At 37.8% G+C, this 16,738-nt stretch overlaps 1 protein-coding gene across 1 annotated transcript in view; it reads right to left on the bottom strand.

Annotated features, from left to right (window-relative positions):
• The window catches only part of LOC129441851 (telomerase protein component 1), a 70,081-nt gene that overhangs the window by 33,545 nt on the left and 19,798 nt on the right, over positions 1 to 16,738 (bottom strand). The window contains 10 exon segments of the mRNA XM_073873296.1: positions 49 to 208; positions 3,179 to 3,311; positions 3,762 to 3,854; positions 3,947 to 4,126; positions 4,202 to 4,339; positions 4,446 to 4,634; positions 4,729 to 4,914; positions 5,660 to 5,777; positions 5,854 to 5,967; positions 6,193 to 6,314. Of these exon segments, the coding sequence (XP_073729397.1) occupies positions 49 to 208; positions 3,179 to 3,311; positions 3,762 to 3,854; positions 3,947 to 4,126; positions 4,202 to 4,339; positions 4,446 to 4,634; positions 4,729 to 4,914; positions 5,660 to 5,777; positions 5,854 to 5,967; positions 6,193 to 6,314 (1,433 nt within the window).

Raw genomic sequence — 16,738 nt, forward strand, 5'->3', positions numbered from 1 at the left:
ATACATTTTATTATATAGTACTACTATTAGTATTATATTGTGCTGTACCTGTGCAGATTTCGTGCCATTTGAGAAAATGTTGCCATGGGAACACGGATCTCTGGATATTTCGCTGTATTTAGAGTTTCATTCCATGACACCTGACCGCCTCTGAAGTTTAAATCATTGCACATGTTCAGTATTGAGTAAAGATCAGTCTCCCTGAGGCCTAAAAGAAACAGATCAATGTTGAGTAAACAAATGCATTTATAATATAATGCATCCAAAGCATTAAAATTGTTAAGCGTTCATGCACAAGAACGTGTACACCAAGGCAATTGTTTCCAATGGAAGCGCAGCGCTTTTCAAAAACGCCAGCAGCTGGCAGGTTCTGTCCGCACTGACCGCCATTTTTTTGCGCATGTGCCAAACTGGTTTTGAATGCTTATATCTTCTGTATGAGAATTCTGTCAGTGTTTTGGACCATACCAGTTTATATTTATTATTAAGCATTTGATAGGATATTTGATAGAGATTCGTGGGATGCACATCCAGGGCACGAAGCTCCCGTTCCACCACATCCCAAAGATGCTCTATTGGGTTGAGATCTGGTGACTGTGGGGGCCATTTTAGTACAGTGAACTCATTGTCATGTTCAAGAAACCAATTTGAAATGATTCGAGCTTTGTGACATGGTGCATTATCCTGCTGGAAGTAGCCATTAGAGCAGGGGTAGGCAATGTCGGTCCTGGAGTGCCGATGTCCTGCAGAGTTTAGCTCCATCTGTAATCAAGAACACCTGAAATAGCTAATCAAGGTCTAAAGGGTCACCTGAAAACTACAAGTAGGGAAGGTTTTATCAGGGTTGAAGCTAAAATCTGCAGGACATCGGCACTCCAGGACCGACGTTGCCTATCCATGCATTAGAGGATGGGTACATGGTGGTCATAAAGGGATGGGCATGGTCAGAAACAATGCTCAGGTAGGCTGTGGCATTTAAACGATGCGCAATTGGCACTAAGGGGCCTAAAGTGTGCCAAGAAAACACCCCCCACACTATTACACCACCACCAGCAGCCTGCACAGTGGTAACAAGACATGGATCCATGTTCTCATTCTGTTTATGCCAAATTCTGACTCTACCATCTGAATGTCTCAACAGAAATCGAGACTCATCAGACCAGGCAACATTTTTCCAGTCTTTAACCGTCTAATTTCGGTAAGCTTGTGCAAATTGTAGCCTCTTTTTTCTATTTGTAGTGGAGATGAATGGTACCCGGTGGGGTCTTCTGCTGTTGTAGCCCATCCGCCTCAAGGTTGTGCGTGTTGTGGCTTCCCAAATGCTTTGCTGCATACCTCGGTTGTAACAAGTGGTTATTTCAGTCAAAGTTGCTCTTCTATCAGCTTGAATCAGTCGGCTCACTCTCTTCTGACCTCTAGCATCAACAAGGCATTTTCGCCCACAGGACTGCCGCATAATGGATGTTTTTCCATTTTCACATCATTCTTTGTAAACCCTAGAAATGGTTGTGCGTGACAATCCCAGTAACTGAGAAGATTGTAAAATACTCAGACCGGCCCGTCTGGCACCAACAACCATGCCACACTCAAAATTGCTTAAATCACCTTTCTTTCCCATTCTGACATTCTGTTTGGAGTTCAGGAGATTGTCTTGACCAGGACCACACCCCTAAATGCATTGAAGCAACTGCCATGTGATTGGTTGATTAGATCATTGCATTAAAGGTAGGGTAACACATTTTGAAAAATGCTAACGGTAGCCACCTAGCAATGAAATCCCGATCCCACCCTCCATTCAAATCCCCATCCAAAGTCACGCCTCTTTCAAAACATATGAAGACTAGGGATGCTCCGATCGATCGGCCAATAATGCTTGCTATGTTTCTCAATGAATTACGGTGAAATGCTGCTACATCCAAAAGCCAGGGGGCGCTCTCATGCAGAAACTCAAAATGCGCTGTAGACGAAGAACAATACACACGCAGCTGTGATGACACGCAGCTTCATGAAATGGCTGAAGGATATATTTATATTGCTGTTCTTCAAACCTTTTCAGGTATTTTCATGATAATAAAGAATATGTTTAATAATTATGTTTGACGAGTGTTGCTTTTTCAAATGCATGTTATAAACGACTCAAACTAACAGTGATTTTAGATCGATAAGGACTTACTGATCAAAAGCCGTAGTACATGAAATACCTGTAATAAGATCGGCTGTCCGATTCAGAATAGTGATCGGCCACGTATTATTAGTGGAGATCGGCATTGATCGGAGCATCCCTAATGAAGACGCACAGATCAGACGGTCACATCTCATGTCTAATTCACCAGTGAAAAAAACTTTACAGTACAAAGTGAATAAATTTTCCAAAATAACCAAGATAAACAACTGGTCTACCTCAGAATTAGTTTAAGCACACGTTCGGTTGTGTAGACGTAGTAACTATATCGTTACGCTAATACGTAAACGAACACAAATTTAATAAGCAACACAATGTTTCATCAAAGTAGAATATCTGAATCCATCTCAATACAAACATATCGCGTACCTACCTTACCAAAATAAACAGTGCAACGACCCTTTCAGACTCTTTGCCTCCTGCAGCTGTTTGGATCTCGTGGTAAAGCAGTAAAGTTATCGATGATAATTTGGGTTTTTGCTCTTTGCTGCTCCAGGCAGTTTTTGCTGTTGTTGTTATAAAAGACGTCTTTAGTTTTGTGGCTCCTGTACAGGTTGTCAATTCAGCAGAAAAGTTTGCTGTTCTCACTGTTTACAGACAGGAGGTGAGCTCATGTGATTGAGCCGATGACGTATGGTGTCTGCGAGGACTCGCTGCGCGGTTGGCATTCAAATTATGCTTACGTATGAGGGACAAAAATGGAAACGTCCGTTCGGACCGAAATCTATGATTTTTTGGTTCTACGCCTTTCACAGATGACATAAATTTCTACAAATACATTTAAACAACTTAACACAGTGATTGCTATCAGGATGTGAGACTTTTAACCAGCATAACTAAAAATGTTTCAGGATCAAATCTGTTACCCTACCTTTAATGAGAAATTGAACAGGTGTTCCTAATAATCCTTTAGGTGAGTGTATTTATACTAAAAGAAAAAAAGGTTAATTTTAATTTCATGGTGGCTTTAAAAGTGTATTGCTGTATATAATGTACCAGTTGTGCTGATGGCCAGTGTAGCTAAAGCCCATCCCAGTCCTGCTGCTCCATACTGACTCTCCATCCTCACCAAAGCCCTCTGAACCAGCTCACACAGCGACTGAGGAAGAGACTGCAGGCTGTCCTTCATCTACAAGACAAATGACATCATAATCATCAAGAAAAATAACATAATGCACTGTAAATCTCTTTTCCACTTTAATGTGCAATGAACTATTAGTAAAAAATGTATTGGTTCACATCCTCCAAATTTGCTCACAACACTCATACCAGTACCAGTAGACACTTACAATGCTATACAATTCAAGTTATACATTTTGATCATCAGGATGTAAACACATGACCATATTGCACTGCTAATGCAATGCTCTACCAATTATATATAAATGTGTTAATGTTATTGCTCTCAGAGATGCTTTCAAAACATGTTCATACTGTATGATACTGATATTTTGAAAGACTGCTCAATCCAACATGTCACTTTCTAGTTTAATTAATAAGAATAAAAGACGCAAAAATTGGCAATCATTATCATATAACATCTTATTAAATTCAGTATTTCATTAGTGTGATATTAAACCTTCTCAAAAGAGGCGTAGTTCCTCAGCTCCTCACAGGCCAGATGGAGGTAGAGCGGACTCACTGAACCTTTCTTCATCAGCAGCGTCTGAAGCTACAGATGCACATTACAATAAATCCTCAATTAATCACTAAATAAATGGAAAATTTGATTTTTTTACTCCATAAACACAAAAAAATATTTACTTGGTTATTGAAAGCAGAATCGCTCAGCTTCTTTCCGTACACAACAAGTTGTTTCTGTACAATCTCTTTCCTGTCCGGTAATGATAACTGTCCCAGTGTAAGTGATAAAGTATCTTTTCTTTTACAAACAGTGCTCTGGAGGGATGATTCGGATGTCACACTTAGAACCAGACAGACACCCTGTCAGATAGAGGAGATCATGAGAAGGTTAAATAAATATACATCAGCAAATGTAAGTGTGTGTCTTTCTCTTACCTTGGGGAGGTGTTGCGGGATCCATTCGGACACTCTCTGACCTCGACCATCTTGAATGCGGTCAGCCCCATCAACAAGCAGCGCCATTGGCTTTCCTTTACTCAGGTCATATAACTGCACATTGAACTCTGACAGAAACTCTTTGTAATGCAATGACAATTATTAAAAAAAGTACTGTGAAATATTTCAAAATGTTTATCAGGCAGATCTGTGGCATTGACAAAACCCTGTATGTGTCTCACACTTACTTGTACGGAGTGTTTTGAGCCAACTCTGTCTCATTTTTTCTCATTCTCAGCCACTGGACAAGACATCGAAGAAGCTGCTCAACACTGCAAGCTGATTGGCTAGCATCAGTAGAGTAGGATATGACATCACAAAGGGGGGCTTTTTTGTTTTTGCCTGAGGTTTTGAGTGCCTGGGCCAGGGCAGCCTTAAGAGAAAGATGCAAAGATAGATTTGCATTAAATGTAACGGTCTTACATTGAATACTAACACATGTTTATTTATATGATGTATGCGTTTACCATGAACACAGTTTTGCCCTCTCCAGGAATTCCCTCAACGAGCAGAATTCCTCCTTTTTGCTGACTTTCCTGAACTTTTTCTATTCCCACAGCAATGTGTTTCGCTCTGCCGTGAAACTGTCTCTGTTGGGCATCCTGGTGCACTTCCTGTTCTTTAATCTCAGATGAGAAATCTTCATCTGTCTCCTACAAAAAAATAAAAATAAAAGGTACACATCTAAAATAAAGAACTGCATTTATGCATTTATCCAAAGTGAATACAATGCATTAAAGGGGCCATGGCACAAGACTTTTTTAAGACATCAAATAAATCTTTGGTGTCCCCAGAGCACACATGTGAAGTTTTAGCTCAAAATACCACACAGATCATTTATTATAACATGTTAAAATTGACACTTTGTAGGTGTGTGCAAAATTGTGCCATTTTGGGTGTGTACTTTAAAATGCAAATGAGCTGATGAAGTGCGAACACTGATTACAGTGATGGTGGTTTGTTGCAATTGAAACTCAATTGTGCTGTCAATTATTTTTTTCTCTCTCTTTTTCTCTGCACTAAATGGCTGTGCTGTGGTTGGATAGTGCAGATTAATGGGGCTGTATTATTCTAATAAGAGCTCCTTATGACATCATAAAGAGGGCCAAATTTCAACAACCTATTTTTGTATGTGCTTGTAGAGAATGGTTTACCAAAACTAAGTTAATGGGTTGATCTTTTTCACATTTTCTAGGTTGATAGAAGCACTGTGGACCCAATTATAGCACTTAAACATGGAAAAAGTCTCATTTTCATGCCATGGCCCCTTTAAAGTATACACTTTTTATCAATATGTGAGTTTTTCCTGGGATTTGAACCTTTGACCTATGCAGTATTAATACAATTGTCTATGAATTAAGAAACGGTAAGAACAATGTAAAGTCAAAAGAATCTAACCTCTATAAATTGCTTTTGTAGGGCCTCCCAGATATCCTCCAGGGCCGCCTTCCCAAAGTCCTCCAGACCTTTCAAATAGGGCCTTCCGTCCAATACGCCACCCCACTCACAGGTATAACTTAAACAAGATCAAGCATTAATAATAATGTCATCAATGCTTACAAATTCATAAAACACCAACGTACAGAACTCACTTTTCTGTAACTTTGAATTCATTGTCTCTGATCCATGTTTTCAGACTGTCCATTTTAGCTTCAGCTTCTTGGGATTCAGCTACAAAGTCTGTCTTCCACGCTACTGGCACTGACCTAAAGATAAAAACACACAGCATGTATTCAACACAATCCGCAATGACACATAATCATCAATTTAATCTAAACCATTAACTGTACATCTATGAAGTCTGTTGTTGAAGTCTACACAGTGACAAAGCACTCAGACAAGGCCACTGGGGCTGTTGGGAAGAGTTATACTGTATATTGTACAGCATCACGTCTTACTGAAAAGTCAACAAACAACGGATGAATAAGTACCTGGTGACATTGGGTGATCTGAAGTAGAAGAACATGCGGCTCTGGGCAGAGTCTGGATACAGAGCTTCAAACTGTCGAATCTCCATTTCAGTGATGGATAACCCATCTGGGGCTGAGCCAAGCTAACAAAGCACAACATTAAAATAAATACATGAAAAAACAAACAGAACAAACAGATATCTAGCTGAAATAATGCACTGTATCTACAGTCATTTAAAATAGATTAAGTAAAACAAAATAATAAAAGCTTAGTCTGGCGAAAAGAGCAAAAAAATCAACCCTGACAGACAAGGTTATAAAGATAAATAGAAGAAAATCTAGTCAATCTCTTAACCAGGTTTAAGAAACTGTCAACCCTTTACATTGCATCTCTTAACTTGCTTTCTTTGAATCATTCAGTTGACTTTTTGAATGGATTGCTGGATTGTTTTAACCCAGGGTTATTATACCCCATGGTTGCATAACAACAACCCAACAGTGGGGCATTTTTAACCCAGCATGTGTTCTGTCCAATATTGACCCATAATGGGTAAAACAATTTTTAGAGTGTAATATGTGAGCACTATTTATGTTTGTGTTTTTGAGAAAATTTTGTTTATGCGTGGCTACTAAAAGAGCAAAAAAAATTAAGTCACTGAAATAAGGTCACAAAATCTATACCAAACATGTTGTCACAAGACTTTTGAGAACTGGATCTTGAAGTCCTTGAGTTTTTTCTTCAAAATGAGGTGAAAATCATCTTGCCTACTCATTCACATAAAACAACATATTGATTTAAAATGTCAAAGACACTTATTGCTTAGTCAGGCCATATGCAAGGAGGCGTGAATGCTTTTGAATAATTTGTGATTAACACCTGAGGAAACAAAACACCTGAATAATGAACCGCATAATGAGCCTTACAGTCAGATATGTGAGAGGGTGCTACAAGAAAGAATATAAGGGCACATAAAAACATTTTGAGAACACAGTCATCTATACTTATATCTATATGAACACACTATATATAAAAATATTATGGATGGGACGATTACCGGTTTCACGATTAACCACGATAAAATGTCCTGACGGTTAGTATTACCACTTAAAATGTAATGATCAATACAACAGTGTTTGATTACCCTGATTTTGAAAACTCACAGTAAATCCTGTCCAGAATCAGAATCAGTTTGATGCAGGCGCACATGGAACATAGTTTTTTGCACAAGAAGGCATTTAGGGGATAATGTAATTTATTCATCCACTGTAAACTTATTAGAAAAATTTATTTATTTTTTACCACAGAAATAATTTCAGGGACATGAAATACTAAATTGTGATTTTCAAAAATAAAACTTTTTCAGCGTGTGTATCAGTTCTTTTTGAACATTTCCTTCTCATTTTAACAAAAAACATGATAATATTGATAACCGTAATAACTTTGGTCACTATAATCATGATATGAAATGTTCATACCATCCCCAGGGCCGCATTAACCATAGGGCTAGGCGGGGCTAAAGCCCCGGGGCCCGAACAAGTAGGGGGCCCGTGATTGGCTGTGAAGCAGATTGACTGCTACTAGACATCTGATTGCCAAAGCCTTACCACGCCCCCTACAAATTAGGTTTTTGCCGCCAGCCGCAGCACGCGCTTTTGAAGAAGCGCTGAGAGCGGAGAAGCGCCCGACGTCATTCGCGTCGGGCGCATTGTCCAATCGAATGAGGGGAGAGGCGGGCCTTACGTTGTAGTAAGGGAAGTTTACAAGGGCTTTGAAGAACCGGACTCCACTCGCTCACTTTCTCCTGTGTCTTTGTGCACCTCTCACCCTCAAACAAGGTCAGAGCAAGCGTCCTATTTTTAAAGTTTCTGCTAATATGACAGTTAACAGCAAAAGAGCGCTCACGCGTCAATATTTGATTGACAAGACAGCTTACTCGGTGGTTGCTTAGCAATATAAAAAGCCGCGCCGCACTGTATAGGCTGTATAGTCGCAAAACGTAGAACAACATTTGGTCAGACATCACTTTAAAATGGCATAAAATGGTGAAGTGCTTTACCATCAGAAATTAAAACACTGAAAGGACTCTAGGTTTTTAATACACATTTAAAGCAATGGCTAAAACTGAAACAACTTTGTGAACGCTGATTATACAGGCTACAACTTAATGTATACATTTGTTTAGATTCTGTGTTATAGTGACTTCTACATCTATTTAAGCCCACATCTTATTTGATGTATTTGATGTATTTATTGTATATATTTTAATAGCTATAAATTTGTGCTTCAATACTCTGTAATCTCTGTTTTAACCTTACAAGCCTAACCAGGGACAGGGGTTGCAAATTAGTCTTGGCTATAAACCTGTATGCATGGAATCTACTTTGTATTTTTTATAAAGCAATGTTTTATGCATTTGTCCCTGTCAAATAAACATTAAATTAATATAAATAAATAAATAAATCAAACATCAGAAATAAAGTAATTTACTGCCATTGACTGAATCACTTTTGTAAAATAAATAAGAATGAATGTTGAATTTATAGTGAAAGATAGGTACTGTATATTTGATTACTTTACACAATATAATATTATTCAGTGCTTTAAGTTTTTCAAGTAGGTCGATTTCTTGTGTGCCTTTGTTCTATTGTTATTAATTGTAACTCTTGTCATCAGTAAGCTTGAGATTATTTTCTTAAGTGACTATTATTTTTTTGTGATATGGAAATTGGTCAAAAGAATTCTGAAATGTTAGTGGCATTAAATTTCCATATGATAAAATTCTTATTAAAAGTAATATAACTTGACTGTGAAGTATATCATTATTGTTAGATAAAATGACTCGTATAATGATATAACATTTAGCTCATCGCCCACCCCTATATTCGCTATTAGCAAGTCATGTTTACAGGTTAGTGTTAATCTAACAGCTTTTTTCGTGCAACTGTTATTCTGAATTATTCTATATTATATTGATGTAAAACAACTTCACCCGTGTTTTTTAAAAATGTGTTCTCTCTGTAGTTGGTGACCGAAAGTGGGGTTGGGGGGGGGGGGGCTGCAGTAATTCAGAGCCCCGGGGCCCAGTGAGCTCTTAATGCGGCCCTGACCATCCCATCCCTAAACAGTATAACCTAATATATTCTATTTGAATATTTTGTTCTAATGTCACAAGTTTACCATATGAATAGCATGATTTTACTATAGTACAAAAATAACCACCACGTTTTTGTATTACCATACTTTAAATTGAAATATTATGATTAAATTATGGTTCCTGTAATGAGGCAATGGTAAACTTTTGGTTCCTATGGTTTTACAAGAACAGCTATAGTAAAATTTTGGTACATTTCATAAGGGTTTTATTCACTGTCCCATGACTGTGGCACATGTGCCATGCATATGGATCGTCAAAACTATTTTATGCATAAATTGCACAGGAGTGTTACAGTCTCAGCTCATTTCAGGTAATCAAGTAACAAGAGAAAGACTGTACCTTTCTATGTTCTCATACAGATTACATAAAGTAAGAAAATTTGTTTTCAGTTTCAATTGGATAGACATCCAAGCATTATGTGACATTCATACTTTATTTGTCTGACAAGTATTCGCTAATTTATAGCTCATTTTGCAACTGAAAGGACTTCAGAGAGTGAGAGCCGAATGCCTCCTGATTGTTTTCTTTAGAAAAGCACATTATTTTGTTTTTATTGTTAGTGGACACAAAAAACATAGACACTTAAAAGTTTTAAAGATGCATAACTCATATCTGTGTCCAAAATCGATGGTGTATTAATTACTATTTGCAAAAACTTGTTTTTACTGCAGTAACCAGTTTAACTATACTTAAAACTGTTTTGGTGGTAAGTAACCATTATTTTTGTGGTAACCATGGTTTTACTACAGTACCTATGTTTTTCAGTTTTAAATGTAGTAAAGCCATTTTTATAAGACATGGTTTATTTAAACACAAACAATATTACATGAATGAATTATCTACCAGTCACATTTCTGTAAAGTGCATCACTAATAGAGGAGACTAAAACATGAGAGTTAAATTTAGTAGTAAAAACTCTCAGACTGAATATTTATCTTTCATAAATAAAATACTGTTCGTGTAACATTAAAAAGCCTGAAACATATGGTCACAGTATGTCTGCCTATCTCCAGTTCACACCTACACAGTGAAAATAATTCACGCATTTAGTGAAGCTCCTCCCACAGCAATTCACCAATAAATACTGGCGACAAACTAGCAGGAGAAATGAATCCAGCTGAAACCTTCATGACACTGTTGTTGGAATTGATGGAAGAGGAGCACCAGAGCATGACAGAACAAATAGGTTGGTGTCTATTTTTCATTGCTGAGGAATATTAAGTAGCTCTAAATCAGAAAATTAGCCTCGAGAAAACAGCACTGCAATGTAGGGGTGTAAAGGATCGCAGTTGATACGTACGGATCACGCCCGACGATTAGGCGGAAAGTTGATCATTTGCACGTGTTTCAAAGGTTTGTCAATGTAAACACTCAAGTGATTTTAAACAATTTCGCCGCAAAAAGGCGCTAAATTGAGCGGTTTTAGGCACAGGAGCACATGCGGTTAAATGTCCGCTCCAATTTCCAATAACGTGAACGGTTTTACAACATTTAAAGCCAAAAACCATGTTTACCACAAAATAACCATGGTTTTTGAAAAATCATAGTTAAACCTAATGCAATAATTAAGGTAATACAACCATGGTTTATCTGTTATTGCGTTATTGTTAAAGAACAAACCAGAGCAGGTAACGTAAGCATATGGTTCTGCTTCACACAGACATGTCAAACTAAATAAAAAGGTATGTATATGTCGACTGTGCAGTACTGTATTTTAAAATACTTTTAAACAATGTTTTCAACTTAAAAATACAAACACATGTAAAAGTCAATATTTATTTAAACTGTGATGAAATGTTCTGTACTTGAATGTATGCCCTCCCTATTATGGAGGCACTGGCAGCCTCAGGACAGTGCGAGGTGAACATCAGCGTTTTATAATGCAGACAATTCATTTGGAGGATAAAACAACGCTGTAGTTCTGTCACCTGCGTAATAATCTCCATAAACGCTAACATTTCTCTGTTTATCCTTTACTTAATCCGTCAGACGGTGCTTGAATATATCACTCATAATCCGCCATGTTTCTCACGCGAGCACATGGTTTTTGTTTGTTTCTCACGTGTTCGACTTTATGCGGCGCCGCAAGAACCGACAGCCGGATGACATTGAAGTACCGCGAGAGCGAGACGAAATTAAACTTCGTATTTTTCTGTAATCGTTCTCGCGGTACTTTGATGTCATCCGGCTGTCGGTTCTTGCGGTGCTGCATAAAGTCGAACAAGCGCAATTATGCTAATTTGAAAACCACGCCCACCAGGTGGAAACAATCCAAACGTCTCCATTGACTTTGTATTGCGAGAGGCCACCTCTTTGTCATTTTTGGTTTATAACAAAAACAGAATAATGCCTAAAAGCTGCTGTGTGACAAGATGTACAGCTAACAAGCCAAAAAACACAGAAATATTTTTTTATAAGCTGTCGAGCCGTTGTCATGAGCAACCCCGCGTGATTCCATTGGCTGAAAAAAATCCTCATGGGTAGTTTTCTTAGCGCCTTATTACAATTCCTACAAAATCGCGTTATGATTTATGTAGTTAGAAGTGAACGTTGTTAAAATTACAATTGATGTCTTTTAAATGATATGTTTCATATAGTAGTATATAAATGAGGCTATAGGTGGTGAGATCTACACATTGCTTGTGTCACTTTATTATTTAGATATTATATACTGTACCCTTTCCACTTTTGTAATGTGTAAAGATAGTAAATTACTTATACAAAATATGATTATACATAGTTAAATCAGACATTAAAAATATAATTTATAAGCCATGATTACTACACTTTCACAAAAAAATACATTTTGTAAGGTATGTTAATAATTTACAAAAATAAAAGTATTGTTTTTGTAAAGCAGATATAAAAAAAAGCTGACATATCTGCAACATGAATATTAGTTCATTATATTATTTTTTTGTTAACTTTTATTTTAAAAAAAAATGTTGTATGCTTCTATTTTGTACAACGTAATAAGCTTGCTAGACAGCTAACGCAGACGAGGCATTAGTGCTAGGTACCAATCGGGGTCCTAGGGGAGACCGAATTGCCAGGGGAGACTGAATTGCTCATGACACCGTAAAACCCAGCCTTTAAGGCGAAAGAAGCGGATCGCAGGCTACGTTTCCCCCTAGTGCAGGGGTGGGCAACAGTTTTAGCCTGAGGGCCACAGTTACTTTGGCAAAGTTAGCGGAGGGCCACACTTGGGAAAACTGCAATTAAAATAGTTACATGATTAAATGGTAAAAATTAATTCAATGCGAATATGTATAAGGCTACTCTACAGTTACTTTGACAGCCTATTTCAAGGCCTGATATTTATTTTTGCTAGGCCTTTCTGACCTAGGCTACTCTAACATTACAATAACTGGACAGGACCCAGTAACTCTTTGTTTAATCAAACCAGCTCTTTCTTTAACTGCTGCTAAAAACGCGACATCGTCTGAAAAAATCATCATACATTTACATTGAGGCTGTACTAATGTTGCTCTTCTCATCAGTGTTGTTGTGTTATGAGCGCTTTATTTTAAATACGAGTGGTAGTTTTATTGTATATCGCAGACAATTTGTTGCAAATTCAGAAATATGAGAGAATATGCGGTTGCTGTTACGTGCACGGGCATACCGCATCATAGGTAGGGAGAGAGCTCGGACACAGACTCACACCAGAACGAGTATATATGGGAAACACTACTGCTAACCTTTTAAGTCATGACTCATGATGAATATGATTAGCCGTCTTCTCTGTTATAACATCCGTGACTGTTGACGTTAACGCGAAAAAAAGTACACGCAGGAACGTGGAGTTAAAATACTTTTCTGTTATGTGAGAGAGGTGCGCTGGCACTGCACGTAAAATAGAAAGGGGAGGGGTGCGCCCTGTTCAGGCGCTGACTGCAACGAGAGAGAGAGAGAGAGAGAGAGAGAGAGAGAGAGAGAGAGAGAGAGAGAGAGAGAGGGGGCATGCTGAGCGCTCGCTGCAATGAATTAAGACATTTTAAATGGTAAAAAAAAGTGTAAATGGGAATCATGAAAAATCTATGTGGCGGCCAGTGTTGATTCTGTCACTGATAAATATATGGGAAAGATATGGGAAACACTGCAACCATGACAGTTTCATCGAAATTACGAGTGCATCGCGAGGGCCGGATTGAAGCACTATGCAGCCGGATCCGGCCCCCGGGCCGTATATTGCCCATGTATGCCCTAGTGGGTGCAGTTCTAATAATATGAACAGTTGCCTGTTTCCACATTTGTGTCTTTTAAACGCTTGTTTTTTGGGGTCGACAGCTTATAATAACTTATTTCTTTTTGCTTGACCATGTAAAACGCAGCTAATCAATTCGACTACTACATTTCCAATTTAATTTTGCAACTTGAAGGGACGGTTTTCCGGACAGGGATTAGACTACTCCAGGACTAAAATAACTTGCACTGACATATCTTAAAATACATCAGTGCCCTTTGTTTTGCCTCAAGTAATGTTTTTAATAAGGCATGTTTGTTAAAACTAGTTCCTAATTAAACTAAGGCCTAGTCCTGGTTTTAGCTTAACCCTGCCCAGGACACCGCCCAATAAAGGGTTAAAAACGTGATTTAAAATAGGAAATTGGGTGATTCTCACGAAATTCAGATTTAGAAGGTGTCCAGCATCAGAATTTTTAAAAAGCCCTTGAAGTCAATTATAATTTTTTTTGCACATATAAGATTAAGGTCTGCACTTAGTATAACCATTATTTTTTTTAGAGGATTAAAAAAAATCCTATAGAATTATTTAAATTTTTAGATTTTCATTATAAAAAATTATCATTACCACAACATATTACATGGAATGTATGCATTTACAAACTCATGTTTCAGTAATGAGAACTAAAAAGTTGTCTAGGTGCTATGACAATCAAAATTTAAACTTTTATCTGTAGAGAAAAAATAGTGAGTGTCACAGTCAATTATGTCCCTTCCAACATTTTTTTTTTGAAAATGTTAGTTCCTTGAGGGCTTAAACAATGATGAGAAAATTGGTAAATGTAGAGACAATAATAAGGAATATAAATGTGTCCAAAAACAATGATCACCAAATAGCACATGTTTCTTTACTGTAAATGTTTATAGTATAACATGCACTGAAGCTTGGCATAGCAACCTGGTCTTTAAAAAAAAAAAGAGGTAAAAATCGATAATGGAATTGTGACCGTAGAATCGAAAATGTAAGCGAATCGAGGATTTGGAGAACCGTGACACCCATAGTTGCAGTCATTGGATGAATTCAGTTATAGATGTTATTAACGCAATCGTTATTTCAGAGTATATGACTGAATGCAGCTTTCCAATTTAATTTATGTCTGATAATAAAAACATTTTGCGCCGGGCCTGTTCGTCAAGTCAAAATATGTGTTTGTTGTGGTTCACGTGATGCAGCGAACACATATTTTGAAATGCTGAACCACACACGACAGGCTAATTACAAAGGTATGACGAGCTTTGCATCGTGCGCTCTCGAAAAAGAAGTCACCGGCTGCCACTGCATTCTAAATTGAATATTCCTACCAATATGCTTCCATACTAAACACCATAATCTTGGCTTTGCAAGTGCTCAGATTAGATACAATGTTGATATTTTTTCCCCCATTTTTGTCACCCTTTACTTGACATTTTTAATAATTTACCGTGTTCCTTTCAGATCAGGTGGACGTGATAAAGGACGCACGAAAAACTAACACTAAGAAAAAGGCCTTCACATGCCAACGATGTGGGAAGAGTTTTTCAGGTCAGAACTACTTTAGGGCACACAGCAGACTTCACACTGGACTTAACCTTTTCACGTGCCAATATTGTGAAAAGAGTTTTATAAATCAAAGCCTCCTTGACGTACATGTAAGAATTCATACCGGAGAGAAACCGTTCTCATGCCAACAATGTGGGAAGAGTTTTTCAAGTCGGGGCAACCTTAAAAAACACATGAAAAATCACGAAGAGAAACTGTTCACGTGCCAACAGTGTGGGAAGAGTTTTGCACATCAAATGTACCTTAAGAAGCACATGAAAATGCACACCGGAGAGAAGCCATTCATGTGCCAACATTGTGGAAAGAGTTGTGCCACCATGTGTAACCTTAAGGCACACGAAAGACTGCACACAGGAGAGAAACCATTCACGTGCCATCAGTGTGGAAAGAGTTTTACATGGCAAGTTTGTCTTAAAGACACCAACTCTCTCATACTGAAGAGAAGTCATTTAACTGCGATCAATGCAGTAAGAAGTATGTTACGGCATTAAAACTTAAAAGGCACATGAAGAGCCACACAGATGTGAAGCATTACATCTGCACTGTTTGTGGAAAGAGTTTTTTATATGACCTCTGTTTAAAAATTCATGAGGCAACACACACTAACACGCGAGCTCATATGTGCTTGGAGTGTGGCAAAGCGTTTTTAACACCAAGCTGTTTGAAAAGACATCAGAGGACTCACACTGGAGAGAAACCTTACAAGTGTTCAGATTGTGAAAAGAGTTTCGCTATGTTAGGAAATCTGAAAACGCACATGAGAGTGCACACCGGAGAGAAACCTTATGAGTGTTCAGACTGTGGAACGAGTTTTGCTACACCGGGACATCTGAAAGGACACAAAAAAATTCACACCCGAGAGAAACCTCATAAATGTTCAGATTGTGGAAAGAGTTTTGCCGTGCTAGGAAATCTGAAAACGCACATGAGAGTGCACACCGGAGAGAAACCTTACGAGTGTTCAGACTGTGGAACGAGTTTTGCTACAACGACACATCTGAAAGGACACAAAACAAATCACACTGGAGAGAAACCTCACAAGTGTTCAGATTGTGGAAAGAGTTTTGCCGTGTTAGCTAATCTGAAAAGACACATGAGCGTGCTCACTAGAGATAAACCATTCCCTTGCCCCTCGTGTGGGAAGAGTTTCAACTCATCATGTTATCTAAAGACTCACAAAGAAAAACAACACGGTGAAAAAACACCTTAAACTCTTGGTGCAGTGTGAGAAAGTTGGATATCTAAAGGAGAATCTTGCTATTTTCAGTAGTAAATGAGTTATCATTATGTTGAAGTGTGTATTCCGCAAGCAAATTTGGTCTTTTGAAACTAAGTTGTTGTGAACATATCCTTTTAACTGTACCTTTTTGTAGTTTTTAGTCATTCTTGTATATCTTTTGATAATAAATTACATTTTATTATAACTGTCTTGCGTGTTTTGATGATCCAGTAAAGGTTCAACGCAATCTTGTGGCAATTCTTACATATTTTATGATATTGATTCGTATGTCCACACTCGTTTGTTTTTGTACGATTTGCTTTTCCCCATGCAGGGTTCCTACGGGGTTTGGAAAAGTATGGAATTTGATTTGAGTAATTTTCAGGTCTGGAAAAGTATGGATATCAG

This window comes from Misgurnus anguillicaudatus, chromosome 2 (assembly GCF_027580225.2).
Source record: "Misgurnus anguillicaudatus chromosome 2, ASM2758022v2, whole genome shotgun sequence".
In the NCBI taxonomy this organism is placed as follows: Eukaryota; Metazoa; Chordata; class Actinopteri; order Cypriniformes; family Cobitidae; genus Misgurnus; species Misgurnus anguillicaudatus.